General features: G+C 41.8%; 2 protein-coding genes across 2 annotated transcripts; one reads left to right on the top strand and one right to left on the bottom strand.

Annotated features, from left to right (window-relative positions):
* The first annotated feature begins 18 nt into the window (after positions 1-18).
* LOC110986739 (uncharacterized) lies at positions 19-8,743 on the top strand. Its single transcript, XM_022248898.2, has 4 exons — positions 19-773; positions 1,625-1,803; positions 3,245-3,326; positions 4,431-8,743. Exons 1-4 carry the CDS (start codon positions 167-169, stop codon positions 4,616-4,618), a joined length of 1,056 nt encoding a protein of 351 aa, XP_022104590.2. The 5' UTR covers positions 19-166; the 3' UTR covers positions 4,619-8,743.
* On the bottom strand, positions 7,418-18,500 carry LOC110985037 (uncharacterized). Its single transcript, XM_087134209.1, has 5 exons — positions 18,199-18,500; positions 15,844-16,085; positions 13,176-15,392; positions 12,416-12,659; positions 7,418-7,990 (listed from the first exon to the last, which is right to left on the bottom strand). The coding sequence occupies exons 1-5, from the start codon at positions 18,383-18,385 to the stop codon at positions 7,830-7,832; spliced, it is 3,051 nt and encodes a 1,016-aa protein (XP_086990335.1). The 5' UTR covers positions 18,386-18,500; the 3' UTR covers positions 7,418-7,829.
* Positions 18,501-21,349: the final 2,849 nt, after the last annotated feature.

The raw sequence follows: 21,349 nt of genomic DNA on the forward strand, positions 1-21,349 counted from the left end.
CTTCTGTGTCCATTCGAACATGTCACGAGCATTCTCACCGTAGCACGTTCCAACCATCCCATCCACGATTCTGCACGGAAATTTTGGCGGAAACTGAAATGTATTCCTCCCGAGAATGAATTTGTAAAGTTTCATTCAGCTACTGAGAGCTTCTAGTTTCAACAGGATGTCGGCACGGTATATAACAGGCGTCACAAGGCAAATAGCTGAGCAGTGTAAACAGCTGACCAGGCGACCTTGCCGTGCACATTTCCAACCATGCCGGACTTCGTCTCATTTCTTGCGCTACTTTCCACGCAAATTTGAGCATTTGGCGAGGACAGTGCAAGGCGAAAAGGGAATATTTTTTATATCTAAACCAAAGTTTCACTTGTCGTCTTCATATCTCTTACATCACCGGCGGTTGTCATCAAATCCTTCGAGTGCTGGCGAAGATTTGGAGGAGGCGGGCAGTGCGGATGAAGTCCCATGGAGTCATCCGTCAAATCGAACTGAAGATGTCTTAAATCAGGACCCAGAGTTGCGCTCTCTCCTCTGTGAGATTGCATCAGATTTTGGAAAGTCCCAAGCAGTGCTTACTGATTCTAATTCAGTTGGAACTTGTGAGAATGAGTCGTTGACAAATCAGCTTGAAAAAAGCAGTGAAGGTGCTGACAAAGATGCAAATGAAGGCATTGTTTCCACAACAACCGAGCACGAGAGTCAAACAGAGTTGAACTTGAAGGGTGGAGTGGAATTATCTCCCGTGGAAGCTTCAAGGAATGCTAGTAAAAGTGGGCTTTCTTTGAAAATTCATTATATCATTTTGTCAGAAATGCTCTTGTCTGATTGTATCCTAAACATGTGTAATGAACCATTGCGATATTTCAATATTGGAAGGATATTTTAAGAACAAAGAACCTGATGTCAGCCTCATGCCACATGCAACACGTTCAGTATGTTTGAGTTGGCATGATGGCAGGTTATCCTGATAGGGCCAACATTGCAGACGTATGTTAATATTCTCAAATAACCTACGGTACGGTACGTGGACACTGCATTTTGAGTAGACGCTCTCTGAATGCTAAACTCATGCTTGTAATTTTTATGTGTATTTTGGGGCCAGTTAGCAGAGACATAATTTAAAGAATAAATCTTTTTTTGATTACGATTCAGACTGAGAGCTGTTATTAAGTCAACACAAGTTCACCTCCAGTGAAACCTAGTTTCTTATCATTCACCCGTTGGAGGACTTAGGATTTTTAGGGTTAAATCAAAAGAACTGTGCATCAGCTGTTCAAGTTGTGACAATACCAGCCAGTGGACATCTGACTGGTAATGAATGTGGGGTTGACGCAGTAACAGACAACTTCTGACATTTAGCAAAGACAATAGTCCATTTTGTTTCAGTCTCGTGTGAAGATTAAGCAAGGTATGGCCTGAAATCGAATCCTGATACTTTTATGATAACACTGTATCCAAATTACCCCTGTTCTATCCTTTCTCAAACTATTCATTTTGATAACAAAATGTTTGCGATTTCCTTGAAGTATCCACCAGCCCTGTTAATTAAATCTTGTAAAACCTTGAGGTAGACCTCATTTTACTACTTGTTTATTTTGTGTATTTTTCCCTTACTCGACAGGAAAAGCATCATATGTTTTCAGCGTCGATGAGATCGTGGGCGTCTTACGCGAAGAAAATGCACAAGACATCTGCGTCATTAGGGTACCACCGGAGAAAAACTACGTGGACTACTTTGTTGTGGTAACGGGGAGGTCTGCACGCCATCTCAGTGCAATGACGCAGCACATAAATAAACTGGTACGGAGACTAATCACAGCCTTAGCTTAAGGCCAAGTTCAAAAATATTCATGTTAGCATCTGGGTCATTGGTAACAAAGAAGGGGGCTTTATATTTTTTATAAACGAAGCCAGTGAGCTTTCACTGGGCGTTTCACATGGCCCCCTTTAATGGTTGACAGCAGTGAGTCAAGTTTTGTACGGAGTGACTTTAACGGAACAGTGGCTCTGAACAATAGTTAGCAAAATAACCTGCGATAGCGTCTACTGTGGTACTGTGGTCTATTTTCAAGATAGCTACCATTCTTTTTAAAATTCCCGACAACCACTGCTGTTTCATGTGTTCAAAGACACAAGAAATGAAAGAAACATGTAAGATGAGTGAGGCATTTTGTACAGTGATTTGGATAGTTTGTTTAGCATGTTAAATTGTGGCAAGGTTTCATGAGATTGAGAATTTAGAAACACAGCCACTTCCGTAGAGATATAGACCACTCTCATTTTACCTACAACTTATACAGGCCACCAATGTTTGCAAAACAAAACACCCTTTGGTTGGCTCTTGAGTTTGCCTCAAATTCCTCAAATGTACATTTTTCCTGTTCATTTTTAAAGAGGCTTGTATTTTCATTTACTATCCAGTAGATACATGTATTATTATCTGGTATTTTGATGGTTGCTTTGGATTTTAAAGTGCAGCTGCATTGACTTTTTCTTCGACTCAATTTTTCTGCATCTTTGTACTTTTCTTCAATGTATGAAAACTCTTCAACACTCTTATTTGGTTCAATGAATTGAAAAGTGTACACTTTTAAACAATCAAAATTATCCATGTTTTCCCGGACAACTGAGGGCGCTGTTGCTGTGAAGTCATCTGAGGAAGACATGGTTTAATGCATAGGTATTTCTGTACAAATTGTGAACCCAGAATTTATCAACTGAGAGAGGAACTGATAGTTTCCTATTGCTATGCTCAGTCCATGAAAATCCGCAAGAACGCAGGGCTTGTTGTGTACAAACCTATGTAACATGGAGGCTTCTTCCTAAGATGACATCACAGTTTTGCTCATGAATATGGAAATATCATTAGCATAAAAACAAAAAAGGCATTGAAATGCCCTTTCGAATAGTGAAACCAAAGTTGAAAATAAGGTTTACTGAGGCTCAAAGGTGCATTTTACAGGTTTGTAATCAAAAACATTGATTGAAGCTACCCTGCAAGACTGTGGTACTTTTTCTTCTACTTTTGCGTTGATGGCCATAATTCACATGTGTAGGGTCGGCTCTTTTTATGACGCAGTTATGTTTTTTCTCTAAGGGGCTGCTAAAATTATGTTTTAGCAGCCCCTTAGAGGAAAAACATGACCGCGTCATAAAAAGAGCAGACCTTACACATGTGAATTATGCGGCTTGTGTCAAGTGTTCAAATGAAACGAGTGGATTTTTCTGTTTCTTTTTGTAGTATAAACAGAGTAAAGGCAAAGATAACCCTTTTCTGATTGTGGAGGGAAAGCTAACAGATGACTGGATGTGCCTTGACTTTGGTAAGTTGCCTAACACTTATGAAAGCTATGAAATGAATATAAGAACCCATTGGGGTCGTGGTTGACATTTGAAGTAAGATATGGGACGGAGAGAACCCCTCCCCACCTTTGTGTTGGTCATTGTTTGATCGGAATCTCAGGAATTCTTTGCAGACTTCTGGGGGTATGTGTTAGGTAACAATAGTCTAGAGTGTGTGTAGGGATTGGACAGGTAAGGGGGGTACCCCTCCGTCCCATATCTTGCCTGGTATAGTGTTCGATTAGCAACCATTTGTCAAGCACTGGTCAATTTTTCCCTGGTAAACCTATGCACAAGAGATATACTGGGTATCGGGCAGATTCGACCACCAGTTGTCATTATGGTCACCGATCGAGCTTGGACCTTTTCAGTTCTTTTACAGGTGAGGGAGTAATCCTGGCCAATCCATAAGGGTGCTCAGCTGCATTGATATTTTTTCCTGACTTCACAGGATTTCAGATTTCTTTCCATGACTGTTAGTTTTGTTTCTTTTGTTTTCTTTTATTAAAGAATTTTCAACATCCTACGGATCTACAGGAAGCTTTTGCTTATATTTCCTTTTGGATCAAATATCATGCCTGACTTGGTCTTGTTGTAGACAGGATTTGTTTCAAAGTTTGCATGCCATGTATTGTTCACTACAGTCCTTGAAAATGCACTTTTGTGTTTCAATTAACCTTATTTTAATCTCAAAACTGTGATTTCCTTCCAGGGAGAAAACGTCACTGTTGCATTTACGTTCATAAAAACTGCTGGAATTTTTGATATTTTGCTGTTCCACATTTCCTTGTCTTGGGTAATTATTGGTGTTTGCATACATAGCAATAAGCCAATGAACAAACAAACAAACCTATTACTGTACAGTATCTTTTCTGACTGACATCACAGCAACAGCGCCCTCTGTTGTTTAGAAAATCACAGACAGTTTAAATGGTGAAAAAATGCACTTTTCGACACACTTAACCCCAAAAGGATATCAAATTATTTTCATACCTCAAAGAAGAGTGAAAAGATGCCAAAATATTGTCTCTAAGAAAACCTTATTGCCTGGACCCTTTGAATTTATCTCTTTTATGTTTTGACAGGGAACACTGTCGTTCACTTCATGCTGGAAGAAACAAGAGAGCTCTATAACCTAGAGGAGCTGTGGACGGTCGGCAAGGACTTCGACAGTCACATCCAACAGTGGAATCAACATGAGATACTCCTCTTTGATCCAGAGACAGACGTACAGCCACCCTCGACAGAAGGGGCCGAGACTCAGGAGAAATGAGTAGTGAGTTGATGAGTTTTGAGTTGATGGGTTACCAGTGGGAAAAGGAGAGGATAGAATCCAATGGAAAGATGTCGAAGGACCACGTGACCTCATGGTTTTCCAAGATCGGCCGCCATCACCTAAGGCAAGCGCTTAGTGCTACATCATAACCTTGACAAGGGGCTCCTTGCTGCATAAAATTACTACAAATTCTTTTCAGGTAGCATAATGGTCACCGATTGTGCCATGGACAGTCGCCGTTATCATGTCAATCCAGCCCTAGTAACTAGTATTTTTCTCATTTCTGCCATTTAGGAAGCTTTTAGAACTGATGCCATGTTTGTACATGTAAATACAGTGTGTAGTGCTATGGGCTTTGCAACAATGGCGGACGTACGTTGGGTCATTTTTTGTCAGCGAGGGGCACCCTATTGGGCACTTGGGTGACAAAAGTACGGCGTTAAAATGGCATAGGATTTAATCTGGCCTGAAGTGAACTGAATAAAACAGGTTTTTAACCATGATAAAGACGAACAAAAAATGTTAACTGGAGCAGCATTTGGACCTGTGACTTTCTGGATTCAAACCAGGTTTGACTACTATTAAGGGTCTTTCCAATTGACGTTTTTTTCCATAGAACCGTTGAAAATACAAACTTTTTGTCTCAGTATATTTTCAATGTTTGTTTTCCTCTTTGAAAAGGTAATCTGGTACCTTTTTCATTTTATGCTAATTAGAATTCCCGTATTCATAAACAGCACTATGATGTCATTCCAGGCATAAAGATTCAATGTTGTACATGTATTGATTTGTGTACACAGATTTGCTGGAATTGAATCACTGTCATGTCAGTGCATGGCAAAAAGCCAACAAGAAACCCTTTATTAGAAATAATCCAATAGCAAAATTTGGGTTCACAAGTGGAACAGAGAAAGCCTGTTTCTGAACACTGCCTTCCTCAAGCAGCATCACAGCAACAGCGCCCTCGGTTGTCTAGAAAAGCATGAACCATACATTAAAACCCTAAATACATGCCAAAAAATTTCACAACAAATCATAGCACATACATACAAATCACTCTGAGGTAGCAAGTGATTGGAAGAGTTCCGCAGTCCGTACTCTGATTGAAATTCCATTGGTGATGTACCCTGTTACTTCTCACTGGTCCTTTGAATGGATTCGTTACCGGATGGGCTCAACTTCAGCAATTTTACTTCAGGCTTTCCCTGCCAATAAAGCAACCACATTATTTAATTCGTCCTGAATTCATCTTGTACCATAATATAATATGTGCCAACGCTCGTCTGCACTCGTTTTACTATCAAAATGATAGCTGTGTCAGAATGACTGCACTGGTTATGAGTGGAAAGCCTCTGATCAGTGGCTTCATGCATTTCCCACCAATGCTTGCTCTATTCCAGCCGACATCAAGAAATTCCCATATGGTCTTTCTTATCCAAAATATTATACTTTGATCCCTTAAATGTAAACAGAATTTCAGCTGGACTGCATGTCGAACTGGAATTATGTTATTTTTGGTTGTTGACACAACCACTCTAAGGGAGAGGTTTTTTTTTTCTTCCTTGAAGTTGAAGTTACAGATATGTGATAGTGGTTTTTTTGCAGGTACAAATTTTTACGTGAATACGACGTGTTTCTGTTGATGTCCCATATTGTGCAATGAGCCATACATTGTTTATGGCACAGTCACATGTAGGCCTAGCTGGTAAAAACTATTCCAGCGATGGATTCTGTCATTTGTCTCTACTCAGCACTGCTCATCATCTGATGACTAAAAGTTCAGCCTACTCCAATTGATCCGTTTTAATTTCAGTTCTTGCAAGTCTTACTGGTCCTCGAATCAAACTTCAAGCTGGTTAGCAGGGTGCTTTTCATTCATATGCTGTTAACAATCATTTTACAAATTAAAACGTGCAAATGTATTTGTTGGGTTCGATGCGATCAGTGGATCAGGACAATGCCCCGATTGTGTTGTGCTATAGGCAGGTCAATCCTGTATGAAATTGCTGATTTCACTTCTTTTCAAAACAGTCTTTCAGAAACGGGAATAAGAAAGAAACGTCGATTGGCTCAAGGCCAAGTTATGCGGAGAGCATACAATAAGATGGAGACAGATCAAATAATCCTGCATATCGACTGATTGCCCCCAACATATCTTACCATTCCACACACACACACAGTGAGGTATCACAGCGAAGTGTGCGGTGCACTTGCAATACAAGCAATTCACAAAAGTGGGCCACCCAGAGTCTGCAACATGTTGGCCAATCACAATGCGCGAAATCTGTCGACCCAATGCGCGTTTGAAAAGGGTCGACAAATTTTGCACGTTGTGATTGGCCAACGTGTTGCAGACTCTTGGAGGGCGCACTATTGTGAATCGCCCGTATTAAAACTAATTTATTTACATACAAAGATATCTGGTGCACCCGACTTGCTTAGAATATCCATGAGAATCTTTCTTTGCATTTGAATTATCAGAGACTATTAAGGCAATTTGCCAATGGTGATAACCAAACAGTGTAAGGTCAGCATTCTGTTTGTTTATTGGATTACGAACATGGCATACAATTTTGCAGGGTCTGAGGGCAAAATTTTTAAAAAAAATTCTCTTATAATTATGTTCCATTTTTTCCCACAATTATCCATGGTTGGAGGAGAAAACAAATTAAATTTAGCACATTAATTTTTTTTTCAAAACAGCCCTTGAAAAAAATTAATTTCACTTTGTTATTTTATTATGTTTCCTTAATTGCATTATTCGCAGTAGATAGGTTCGTAATCCAACTAATAAAAATTGCGTACCTAAATTAGCATGTACCACCTTAATGAAGTGAAACTTATTAAAAAAACACACAAAACCAAAACAAAACCAAAAAACATCTCATTGACTGAACCATAGATCACATTGTGAATATACTTCTTTCCAAGATTCCATCGACACTTTTTTTAATTAAATTACAGGAAGGCTTCAGGGGCGGATCCAAGTTTTATACCAGGGTTCGATTTTTTAAACTGCATTTTTTGTTATTGAAGCCATTAAATCTTTTCGTTTTGTTCTTAACCAAACGTGCAAATAAGACGCCTAGAGGATTTATGCTTTCGAGAGGCTTGCAACCTTTAGATGTAGTAAGCCACTAAACAATGCAGTAAGCTAAAGGGGGGGGGGGGCATTACCCCCACTCCCTGGATCCGTTCCTTGGCTTTTTCAGATCCTTGTAAAATGCACACAGAATCCTGGATTCACATCTAGTGTAGTGACCGAATGGTTGAGGTTTGTCGCTTCCGACCATGGGGTGGGGGCTGCATGCTTTGACCTTGGGCAAATCACCCCCATGTGCCTCTCTCCATCCAAGAATAACTGGGTACCTGTGAGAGCAGATGTAGTTATGTTTAGCCGTTTGTGCCTGAAATGGCAGCATCGGGCGGGTATACTCCCCAGGAAGCTAAGGCCGTGTCCGAAACGGGCTTCCAGAGCTATGGCTAGGTCTATTGTCTGCGCGTCTCCACGCATTTCCAATGGAGCGAAGACCGAGACCTAGCTCTAGACAAGAGATTCGGATGCAGCCTAAGACAGTCTTATGAAATGTTCAGATGAGCCCAAGTGGTAGGCTCAAGATGAATTAAGAGTATTGCATCCGGTGTTTAATGTATGAAGATTTATTTGAATAATTTATCAAAATCATTCAATTCTGCAAAGAACAAATATGGACATACTTTTGAGTGGCATACGTTTGGGTGACTATGCGTTAAATCAAGCCGAGCCGTCTGGATAAATCATTAATGGTAGAATTGCTGCATCAAAGTCATTTCACTTAACAAACAAAGTCATGATTTTAACAATAATGATCCAATCGTTACAACGCGCATGTCATATCGAACACTGAGAAGATTCAAACCTACTCACTGGGACCAGACACAGCGTCCATCATTTCATTTAGCAACAACTCGCGGTTCATTTAAGAGATGCAGTTCACAGCAGATGCAGTCGAACTGGACGACCTAAGATTTATAGTTATATTAATATAGCGGGAAATTGTACACACTAACTGCCATAAAACCGACATCAAGGTTCAATTTGTAACAGTCGAAGGGTCCAATAAACTCTCAATCGTTCTGGAACTTATCGATCTTCAAACCTTCAGTCATTTTGTACTTTACAGGTTAATTAAATCATGGTCAAAAAACTCGTGAAGTCAATGTACTTGTATATACTAAAAGGGAAAATATTTTCATGAATAAAATATGCTACGAAGGATAAGCGCATACAGTTCGGCAGTACGTAGATCTCCCAGTGCTTACCTTAAACACTTTAAATTACTTGGGGAAACAGTAAATCGGCTAACGTTTAGCCCAGCACTACAACTTAATGAATTTAATATAAGTGTCACGCCCCGCTTGCTTCATGCGTAATGCGCGTGACGTAATGTGCGTGATTTCATACACGTCCAGAGGTGGGCGTAACCGATCGAAACACCACTGAACAGAAAAAATAATAATTATTTGTGCGTTTATGACCTTAAATGGCGGATACTGTGCGTCTTATAAATGTTCTGATGTTATTATTAAAGGAATGAATGTGTGCTTGGCCGGTCTTGACACAACTTACGCCCTCGCCTGCAGCTCGAGCATTATCAGCAATCAGTCTCCCGAGTCGACCGGCCAAGCACATTCATTCCCATTCATAGATACCTTTTTAGCCAGAGAGTCAAAAGAAGTCTATATATGACGGATATCCGACGATTTTGTTGTAGAATCTTACTTTCACTTTTCCGAACACCCCTGTCCATTTTATGTTGTAGTAGTCCAAAAGAATCTCCTTATATGGACTTATCGCGCGCGTGGCGAGCCAGGGGCACACAAACTCTTGACCAATCAGAATCGATTAGATGGTCTCGTATCCAGGCGCCAGCACGTGATTTACACAGCGGGCATTATCACTTCTCAGTGGGCATTATCAATGCTATTTCACTGTCAAATTGCACGTTGTTGGATAGGGAGACTTTCTGAGGTATATGTGAATAAATATAATCATTTAACAATGTTTATCCGTTATCAATCTGTAAACTCTGCCACAACAAAATGTACATGTATACAGTGTTTACGATACTGTAATTTAAATTTAGTACATGTATATAGCCAAGTATAGCATACCCAAGATAGCTCCAAAGCATACGTTAACAATTAGCATTAATACAGTGCTTATGCAACTGGTTACCACATTTACATCAAATTTACATACATCCATAACAGGCAGTGTTTCAACATATTAGACTATCCCTCACAAACAAATGGGATCGTCAAGTTGTTAAGTTACCACCTCTTCCCAAAATTAAGACGTCCATAAAGTACGAAAGAACAACAAAACCAGAAAGATTTTGTTTCTGTCTTATTTCATAAATAGTGAGAATGACACTCTTTGTCGGGACAGACTGTATCGATTGTCACTATTGTTCCCAGAAGTTTAGGTGTGAGGTCGTTAAATTTCCGAAACTTCCCTCGTCAAGGTCGTGGCCTCATCCCTCTGAATGTTTCACGACACACACGATCAAGTTATTCTAGAAATTAGGGGTCCATTTTTTTCGTGTCCCTGTCACATCTGGCGTGTGATTTTGTAAGTTCAGAACACCTTTTTTTAATTTCCAAGAGTGCTGAATTAATGCAAATTAACTGCCGAACAAATACTAATAATTTGAAATCAATTCTGGTGATATTTCCACGACAAACAACAAAGGTCAGATGTATTAACAGGGACATCAAAAATAATATCACACTTTTGGACCCCTAATTTCTGGTATTACCGGATTAAAACAGTGGGCCAGCGGAAAATATAAACTTCATCTTGAAATGGTCAGGGCGACCAGAACCATGAACTTGTTTCAGCTTGGGTCTTTGGTTAAGCGTTTTCGCGACTTGTTATGCCTCTGTGACGTCATTGTTCCCACCGTACGAGATCCGAAGGTTGGGCTTGGTTCAGCGCCGGTTCGAATACGGGCGATTCACAATAGCGCGCCTCCAAGGGTTTGCAACGCAGTGGCCAATCACAACGCGCGAAATTTGTCGACCATCTCCAAACGCGCACAGGGTCGATAGATTTCGCTCATTGTAATTTCCCAACGCATTGCAAACCTCTTGGAGGCGCACTCGCTATGGTGAAACGCCTCTATTGGCGGAAATAAACAGACAATATTGTCGCCCCTCTGAGTGAATTATAGTTGTCAAATTGCCGTTAAATGCAGCGAAGCAATGAAATACTTCCTTTTAAAACGTTCGGCTGAGTTCGGGTGGCTTGTTCTCGTATGTTCATGAACAGCTCGATTTTGTTGTTCGTGGGTCGAACGCCGGAAACAAACAACTGGTTATTGCTGGCAGTTCAGTGGCAAGCAACATGCAACATGGCGGCGTTCATATACGTTACTCGGGAGTTAAAGTTTGGATAACTGAGCTGATTTTTTTCTATTTTAACAGGAAGATTTATTTCTGTGTTATGGAAAAGAATTTATGTTAATTTTACAAAATTCCCCATTGTCTCTGACTTTATAAGCCATCTCTCTACTTTTTTTTACAAACTGTAGCGGTAATCTGCTCAAATAAAATGTTGTTATACACTCTAAAAACTCCCAGGTCAGATTGACTCAATTGGCGTGACCCTCTTCTGAGTAAAAAAGACTCCCTTTCGGGTCGTATTAGACCTTTTCTGGGTCATTATTTGACCCTGAAAAGGGTCACGCCGAATGGGACGCAATTCCGGGTCAATCTGACCCAGGAGTTTTTAGAGTGTAGATGAAAATTATTTCGCCTCGTGGCGCCGACGTAACTGCAAGAACATAGACAAAATTTTGTGTTTAGATTGTTATATTAATATTCATATTTAGAGCTTTACAGTTTGGCTTGGTTTCCTTATAACAGGCTTATACCATCAGCTTAACAGCGTCATGAAATGTACTGGTGTTAAGTAGTCCGGAAGCTTTCTTGTTGTTTTAATGGCGCTTTCAGCTACTCAGGCTATTTGTGCCAATAACTATGCGTTTATTCATAACCTTTATTAATCAGCACCACATTGCGGAGTTAGGAAGAAGGTCCAGTTTTAGAGGCCGGAGGAAACCGGAGTACCCGGAGAAAACCTGCCAGAGCGAGGATGGACTGGAAACCAAATGCACTTAAAGCCTGGGCCAAGCTGGGACTCGAACCCGGGCCTCATTGATGCAAAGCGAGCCAGGAAAGAACCGCTCACCTGTACGGAAGTGTATTGGGGACATGGCTACAAAAAGGAGCACTAAGTTGCCTAGGTGGATTACTACTCAAGGCCGATTAATCTTTCGCCCTGACGGTCTGTTGTTCCACCATTTCGACAGTAATCGGCACAGGCGAAATAATCCACCCTGGCGATAAAGTAATCCGCTTTGGCTAAATAATCTGCCAGAGCGAAATAGTTGAGCAGTTTTTTTTTCAGTCATGTCATAAAGCGCTTCCGTAGACTAGAGCCTAAGACAAACTTAATGCGGACTTGCCCATAAAGAAATGCAAAATACAGCCAATCCTCGTTAATAAAAGCACTGTACAGTATTATGCTTATTACAAGGAAAATTTTAGATCTAATCCTTTGTTCTTTATTGTTTTCATTCCTGACAAAGCAAGGTCCCTGTCGCAACAATGTAATCTGCAACGAAGTTCGACTCCGTGCATGTTTGTGTAACAACACGGCACCAGTTGCCTATGTCAAAAGTAAAACCGTCCCCAGGTAAATGTGTCCCCCGAACACTTCCTATAACCCGGTATCGTATGTTTTAGCACCTGCAAGGGTCTGCGACTGTTTCGTTACGGACCCGTCATCATGCCTCTTTCCGCACCATGGACCACACGTCGACCGGGCGGTTCTTTTCCAGAAACACCAGACTTTCTTGTTGCAAATGAAAGCGAAGAAGATGTACAATGCCTGGCTTGAGTTGAGGAGGATGAAGACGTACCAAAGGGCGACGACGTCACTTATAGCCGCCGCAAAACCAAAGATCCATGTGAATCCCATGAGGGTGGCTATCTGGTTTAATGAAACCGAGGGGACGCAAAATGTTGAAACTGAAGTCACCACAACCTTTAGAACCAACCATCCCAAAACCAGGGTAAATGATGTTGACAGTTTAGGTTTAGAGATCCAAAGCTTAAGAAAGAAAACTTTGCTCGGAATCTGCGTTTTAATTTGATTGATTTCAACGAAACTTTCACACATGGCCCAAAACATCGGTCATGTGTAAAACTTGCAACGACCAAAGATCTTTTGTGAGGCGTATATGAAGAATAAAACGCCACAGAGTAGCAGTGATGAATTAAGAGACTGTTATCTAAATAGTTAATTATTCATATCAGAATGATTTGACTGAGACCTTTAGTACCTTTTTAAAAAGGTATGCGCAGTATATAAGATGGCAAATGGGATTGAGTGAAATAATGCAAGGTCAATTTCGTTTGAATATTTTATATAAAGATAGGCCTACACACGCACTTTAAGAGTTGATTTAAATTGGCAGCCTATTCAAGGGAGATGAAATTCATTTACCTTGATGTAAATAACCACTTCTTCCACGATCTGCTGCATTTCAGGCTTGTTGCTGAGTACGTGTTGCGTATCTCTCTTTGTTTTCCTGATCCCACAGACGGTGAGAGAAAACAAGACGATGTTTGTCAAGACCACAGCCCCGATGGGAACGCCTACCACAACAATGCTGACATAACCGTTGCCGATCCAACACACGTGTTCATTTCCGTACCACAGGGGAAGATCTGTGCAGTCGCAGACGTGTAGGATAAAACAAGGGAGTGCTATCAACAACGGCACACCCCAGGCAAATGACAGCGACGCCAGGGAAACCCCAGTGCTTCTGCTTCGACAGGTGTTCTTCCACGCCGTGAACGTGCGGTTGAGAATGAAGGCTAGGACTCCAGTCCACATGACAGAGACAAGGAGAAAGTAGTGCGCCAACAGGGCCACGATGGTGCAGGCGGCCTGAGCTTGGGTCGCCACGCCGCTTAACAGGAGCAGAAGTTGGGCGAGGAAGAGCGCCGCTGTGAAATTCAGGATGGGCCCGCTGGTGCGATTCCGGAGCTTCTTGAAGACACAGAATGTCACGAAAGTGACGACTGCTGCCAACATCGAGACTATGTTTGCAGTGAGGTTGAGAATTTGTTGCGGTAGGGAGTACTGGAAGAAAGTAAAAGTCTGGGTGATATTGCGAGTTCCGTTCTGCTCGTTGAAGGAGCAAACTTGGATTTCGCCGTCGGCAGTTTCTATGTAAGTGTCTCGATTAAAAACGGCCCGCGTGGGCATGTAAACCAGGGTATTTTCGTCGTCACCGGCGGGGAGAAACAGGGAACGATTGAAAGTCTCAAGCAGACAACTGAGGTCGGGATTCTGACAGAGCTGGACTTGAGACGGAGGTGACGAAATGGCCGCTGGAGGTTGTCGCGTTAGCCAATCAAATGTCTCCCGCCAAATGGTCATGTTTCTGGGGACTGCCAAATCACTATCGGCCGTTACATTCTGCCACCTCCCGGCGCACCTTGCCAGCGATAAGCTTGCGTCGTGGTATAGAATTTCCATAGAAGTGATCGATGTGGTATCGGCAAGATCAGAACAAAAGGTGCGGCCTTCCATTGCCAATACCTTCTGATGAACCTCCTGAAAAGCTGCCCGTTTTAACCGAGTCATGAATGCAAAGACAACTGGCCTCTTTCCTGGCTGCCCCAAGCAGTTATTTGATTGGAGCAATTCCGAATCCATCGTTGAAATTTCCATCTGACTTCTGTTAACTTGTACAAGGTCATCCAGACAGGTTTTGATAATTTCCTCCAGTGGATCTTCAGCAGTCCGGCGGTCGGCACAGGCGGCTACGTGGAAGTAGGTGATCATTTCCTGGCCGGATACGTGGATATCTCCCGCCAGCCGAACGCAGCGTTCCCCTTCCAAAGCATACCCATCCGCACACGTCAGCCTGCGACATCTTGAAAGAAATGGGTCGTACACTTCGTTCACTGAACAAGTGACAGGGACCTCACTGACCACCACTCTGCCTTCACTCACCAATTTGACATTACCTGCGGATCGGAAGTCAAAGACGATCGAAATTGGAGGAGGCCCGGGGAACTGCGGGGCGGGTGCAGGCGGTCTATATAAGGTGTCGTCGGTTACCAATACGGGATACTTCCGTAAGCAATCAACGAAATCTATAGTCTTATTGTTGTTGCATATCAAACAGTGCGGGTTCTTGTAAAGAGTTCGAGACACAAAGTCGACGGTCGCAGTGAGAGCTGTGTACGACGAGCAGAGCGGTGCCAGTGGGTGACCGATCGGGCATTCTGCTCTCGCGTCGAGGTAGCAGGTTCTGACAGCAGAGCCAGCCCTACCCGGCGGTTCCTTGACCAATATGCACCCCACTTCGTACCTTATTATATCCAGCGTCTCCCTGGACGTGGATAATGACAACAGATCAAAGGCCTCCTCCTGGTAAGAAACTTGGGTGCACTCAAAAGTCAAGGACCATGGTTCCAGATCCGTTACATTTTCCCGCCAGCAGAGGGCGCAGTACACGTTCCTGTACGGGAAATGATTCTTCACGCCCAGAACTGGAATTTCTGACAGAAAATCGTCCGTGTCAATTTGCTCGCACCGTTGCCGTAAGACTTCTTCGCCAGTCAGATTGTCATTGGGACAAACGGCAATGACGTAGTATCCTTCAGACTGTTGGAATCTCTCAACGTTGCACTTGAAATCAACAAGCTGCGAAATAAAACGTGAAACTGTCGAACGTATAAGGTACGAAAGCCCAAAAGTAATACTTTTTCAAAAAGTGCAGAATAATTTTCCAAGTCTATTTTTAGAAGAATTTTTTTAACTTCGGTTTTACGAGTATATTTTTTCCAAAGATCGTTTGTTCGAGACATTAATTATCCAGTTCGTTCTTATGTGATCTATATTAAGAAACATTGGCGCTGTTTTTATAAACAAATCGTTTTTACGAATTACATTTTACTAAGTTAAGGCTGCAGCATGCCGTGTGGCGATGCACTTATTTTGATCCGTTCTCGTTTCCATGTTCACATCTGTTTGCTGTGTTATATTCCTACATAATTTCAGTAAACAGTCTCAAAAACCTACGCATGCAGACACGAGATATTCTATTACGGCTATTATCCTTGTTCCAACGATATTTACACAATTTCAAGCTTACCGTTAATTTTCCCAAACGTTGGGAAGTCGAAAATTCATCGTTGGCCGTTGTCATACACGTTCCTTCGTAGTCTATGCAACAGTCATGGAAGAAGTTACAAAGTCCATCGCATTGGCACAACGGGGCGGCCGAAGAGCTGTTGGCCATATGCGGCTGGAAACTACAACCAAGGCTGCTGCAAAGGTGACGCTGGGTGCAGATGTCAACCGATGTACCGCCCAGTTCAATTGAGGTCAGTGATTCTGAAAAAAGAAAATGTATTTCATAATGCATGTATCTACACGTTTCCATTGCAGCATGGTCCTAGTTTGTAGCAGTGTTTACCGTAAGGCAAATCTATGCTCTATCTGCATGTATGGTTAGCATACTACTAATAAGTAAAATGTTATTTACTTTTGCACCTACAAAAGTAACAGAAAACTTTCTGTTCCATGTAGACCTTTCTTCTGTTTACAAAAGTTGAGGGGCAGCCACGTTTGCAGAATGTTTACCCTTGATTTGTCAAAAAAAAAAGACTTCATAAATGATTTCGGGTTCTAACTTTTGCAAGTGATTTTTGAACACTGCAAGGGTCAATTTCAAAGAGCTGCTTAAGCACAAAATCTGCTTAAGCGCAAAAAACCTCTCTTCCATCTATCAATCTATGTGATTGCCATGCTAACCAAAAGATAGGTGAAGACCATTCCAAAAAAAATGTTGGCCTACATCACATGGAGTTTTGGCTGGTAACCTGATTTGTCAAGCAAGGTTTTTTCACGCTTAAGCAATTTTTTTGTGCATAACCAGGTCTGTCAAATTGGCCCCAGGTCGGAGTTATTGTTTTAGTTTTGTACACGCGCATGCACCACTGATATTAAGCTCAAATTGGATGAACACTCAAGTCGTGCGTTGACTTCTGGTTCCAATGGTTCAGTGTAACTGAAATTACGTCATACTTAAACCGCAGAGAATTGGAAGCAAAATGGTTGATGTATGCGTAAAACAGACTGATCCATGAAGTCCTCTTGCCCGAGGAACCACGTGGGATTTATTCACCTGGTCCAATCACCCATCGCCGTTAATAAACAAGACAAGACTTAAGTTGCATGATATCACGATAGGAAGCGTGCTGGTGATACATTATAACAGGCGCTAGAATATACGTGGCAACCTTGTGTTGAGGACGCAAAAGAAGGGGAGTGGGAAATCGGCCTAGTTTGGCTTTCATAAAGGTAGGGGGCTCGAAGAATGGAAGCAAGTGGTTTGAACTGCTTGATGGCACTCGTGTACAGTTTGCTCCACGTCAGATACAAATTCAGTATCGACGGGCTATTGAATTTCTTACCTGCACATTTGCAGCGGTGAAGTTTGTTTTATTTAAGGGAAATCACGCTCGCTTGAATGCGTGCTATCAACGTTGGCGAGCCTCGCTTATTAACTCGGCACACAAGCATGTATCACGTAATTCCAAGTTTCGTATAAAAGGGTGTTTTGCCGTAAAAGCATCGTTTGTTGACCGTGATGGGTAACTTAGGCCTATTTATTACGTTTTGGGGAAATCCACGGGCATGACCTTTCGTTATTTACCTTCTTGTACACTGTCTCAGCCTGAGCAGGACCCGGCAAGGATTGTGGAAAATGGTAGGGGTATTTTCAATACACACAGTACATTGTACTTCAGTGTGGCCTGGACCCCAGTATCAGTCACTATATTAGTAATATATGGCATGCCAAATATACACTTCAAATGCTGTCACCTAAAAACTGCACGACGCGGCAGTATTATAATGTCACGTGCATCGATCATATTGATCAAGAACAAAAATCTTCTCAGAAGTTAGTCGAATAGATTTCATTATACATTTGAGGTTTTCAAAGACATTTCTTGGTCGGTCTTGCTTAATAATGCCTTTTTGGCAGTTTCTTAGTGGGAGCCCTGGAAGATTGGAACTCAAGCGTCAGAAATCCTAAACTGTAAACAGACGGACGCTGGATTTTGCCCGTCGCAAACTGAGGTTCTAAACGTGTAACAAAAATAATAAGCTAAACAATCAAAGGTAAAAAGTTGGTATCACAATAATAGGCCTTGTCCGAATTACTTTGCTACGACCGGTGTAAAAGGTAAGTCTGCCCCCGGTTAATGTGTCCCGGCCCCCACACTTACCGGATCGCACTCCGGTTAAAGTGTTCAGTGGACACATTTGTCCTATATGGTGACACTTTTACCTACAGGTAATTCTGTCCCCTAGATACTTTTACCGGGGGACCCGTTAGATTTACCGTCTACACTGCCACCGGCAGTAGCAGATACATGAAAAATGGCTGATTGTGTCGAGCCTAAAGGCAAGCAATAGACGCGGTCATAAAAATCATTACCGTAGATGTCCCTTGAGCCGGTTTCATTCCCTGTGCCCGAAGAGCTTGATGGTGTGGGATACTCCGGTGTTGTCGGCATGGGCGTGTCTGGCGTTTCCCCTTGTTCCTGGGCTTGGATAAAAGTCTTCACGGACAGCGCGTGCAAGGAAACTGAGAAAAGCAAGATGTACTTTTTCGCGATCGCCATCTTCGCTGGTGGACACTGCGATTGCTGAAAGTGCCCCCGCCCGCGTTCGGAGCTGTACGGTACGTTTTTAATAGTCTATTCAGCGCCCAAATGCAGACTCGGTCGTTAAAGGGACCGCCTCGAATCCTGTTTGTTTCAGTTCATGAAAAACCAGAATTTAGAAAATTACAGGTAGGTCTGCGTGTTATGTTAATAATGCCTTCAGTGAGACAGATACATGTGCTATGAACAATGCAACCCTATAGGCCAAGGCCATGGCAAAGTAAGAACGCCTGTGATTTGCGATGAACGGTCATGCATCATGACACCTGTACATAAAAAGAGACAATTCTGGTGGTCCCATTCTCTTGAATTCGTTCGCATTTTATTTTAATATCATTTTCCACGTTCTGCAAGAACAAGATGTCATGTTCTAACATTTAAGAGATGAATCACGTGAAACCTAAAGCAAGATAAATCCTCATTGGACCGAGGCCCATTAGTTAAAGGATTGCTTCAGTTTACTTTAAAACAGACCTTCAAAATGTACCTTTGTGTCACAGTTAACCTGACTTTCAATTTTTGTTTCACTATTTCAAAGGGTATTTTGCTGCATTTTTGGTTTTTATGCTAATGAGCATTTCTGTATTCATGAGCTAAACTGTGATGTCATCCCGGAAAGAAAGCCTCAATGTAACACTGGTATGTACACAAAAAAGTGTTGCATTTTTGTAGATTTTGCTGGCCTAAATGTTGTCTTCTTTGCTGATTCCTTGTTGTTGTTTAAGCAAGCGTCAATTCCATTCTCAGAAATGTTTCCAGCAAGTAAATTCCAAGTTTACAATTTGAACAGAAAACTTATGCACTGAAAAATGTCTAGGAAAGTATGGGTAATTTAAAGTAATTTTAAAAATGCACCTTCAATTTTAACCAATTGGGAGTGTAAAAGAGTGTTCGTACATTGAAGAAGGGTAATATAAGGAAAATTGTGGTTAAGAAAGAAATAGTTGTAGCTACCCGTTAAAGAGCTGGTTTGATATGGTCCAATCAGCGACAGTAACCGTTAAAATCACAGTGAAAGTGTTGTTGCTCCAGCGCCCGGCAGGACTGCTTTTCAGCCGACGGAAGAGGGGGTTGAACCTCTAACCTCGCCACACTCCGCCACATCCCACGTGGAAAGAAAGACGGACCTATCAAGTCAGTACTTTAATTGTGAATTGGCACATACATTTCTTCATTTTCGACTTTAATTGTGAATTTTCACATTTTTTCACTCATGACATGATCATTATAATATGTGACGTAATACGGCCGTTTCACAATAGTGCGCCACCAAGAGTTCGCACCGCGTTGGCCAATCACAATGCACGAAATTTGTCGGCCCAGTGCGCGTTTGGAAAGGGTCGACAAATTTCGCGCGTCATGATTGGCCAACGCATTACAAACTCTCGGTGGCGCACTATTGTGAATCGCCCGTATTGGAGCGTAAGTTGGGTGAAATTGGGGGATGGGGTGTTCCGTGTTGAAGGCGGCCTACATATATTTTTGCAAGGAGTAGGCCTGCTGAATGAAAATAAGCTGTGTATTCTGGCAAGTTACACCAAGAGTTTCCAATGGAGGAACCATAGTATCAAATGACGTCCACCCTCCGAATCCACGATCACCTATCCACCGCACGGAATGTTGAGTTCACGGCCATTGAATGTGCTTCCCCGCAGACCCCATCCAGCCCCTTTCAGCTCCAGCCTCCGTTACCAGTGTTTCCATTCCTCAACATTAAATTTCTTTATTGCCTTCCTTATCGCCAAATTGAATTTCCTTTTTTCCTTCAACAATGTGCATTTGAATTCACTCTTTTTTTCACAAAATGAATAGTTCTTATAGCGTCGCTTCAGACTGTCGGACATTCAAATAGTAAAATAAGGCATATCGAAGTAGCACGCGTGCAGTGATCGCGACGGCGACCCTCTAGCCTACAATAGGCTAAGACCACTGAGGCCTCAACTAACGAATCACGGATCTCTTTTCGACGGTAACCAGTCAAACAGCCCCGCGAACACTGCTGTGAAACGTGGGTTTGAGATAGCAACTTTAGCAGAGTAGGCCCCAAGGGCGAGAAGCCGCGTATAAAATACGTTTCGTACACCCAATTCCTGTTCCGGATGTGCCATTTTGTTATTGGAACACAACTGATATCTAGTTTTTCATGGTTTTTATTTTAAGTATTCTTGAAATTTCTGTAAAATTACCTTCAGAATTTGGATTTTCATTTGCATTAAATTGTTCATTTCCTCAGATTTTCCTTAGGACGTGAAAATTTCTGAAAATTAGGGTAGCTGCAATCAGTGTTTTTGATTACAAATCTGCAAATTGCACCTTTTTGCCTCAGTAACCATTATTTTCAACTTTGGTTTCAATATTTCAAAGGGTATTTTAATACATTGTTGGTTTTTATGCTAGTGATATTTCCATATCTATGAGCAAAACTGTGATGTCATCTCCGGACGAAACCTCAATGTTTCATAGATTTGTACACAAAAAAAGTCCTGCGTTTTGTAGATTTTCCTGGACTAAGTTTTCTCTTCTTTGCTGTTTCATTGCTGTTTATGTCCATAGCAATAAGAAACCATTAATCCCTCTCTCAGAAATGTTATCAGTTGGTGAATTCTGGGTTCACAATTTTAACAGAAATACATGTACACCTATGCACTGAACCGTGTCTTCCCTAAATGACTTCAGAGCAACAGCGCCCTCAGTTGTCCGGCAAAAACATGGACAATTTTATTGTTTTAAAGTGTGCACTTTTCAATACATTTAACCAAATAAGAGTGTGGAAGAGTTTTCATATATTGAGGGAAAAGTACAAAGATGCAGAAAAATTGTGTCGAAGAAAAATTCATTGCAGCTACACTTTTAAAAATGGAAACGCTGCTGCCCGTTACACAACTTGATGCGCCGTGGTGCCATTCTCCCGGCCAGCAGGTG

This window comes from Acanthaster planci, linkage group LG03, assembly GCF_054643075.1.
Source record: "Acanthaster planci isolate LZ-2023a linkage group LG03, COTS_SCS, whole genome shotgun sequence".
Lineage (NCBI taxonomy): Eukaryota > Metazoa > Echinodermata > Asteroidea > Valvatida > Acanthasteridae > Acanthaster > Acanthaster planci.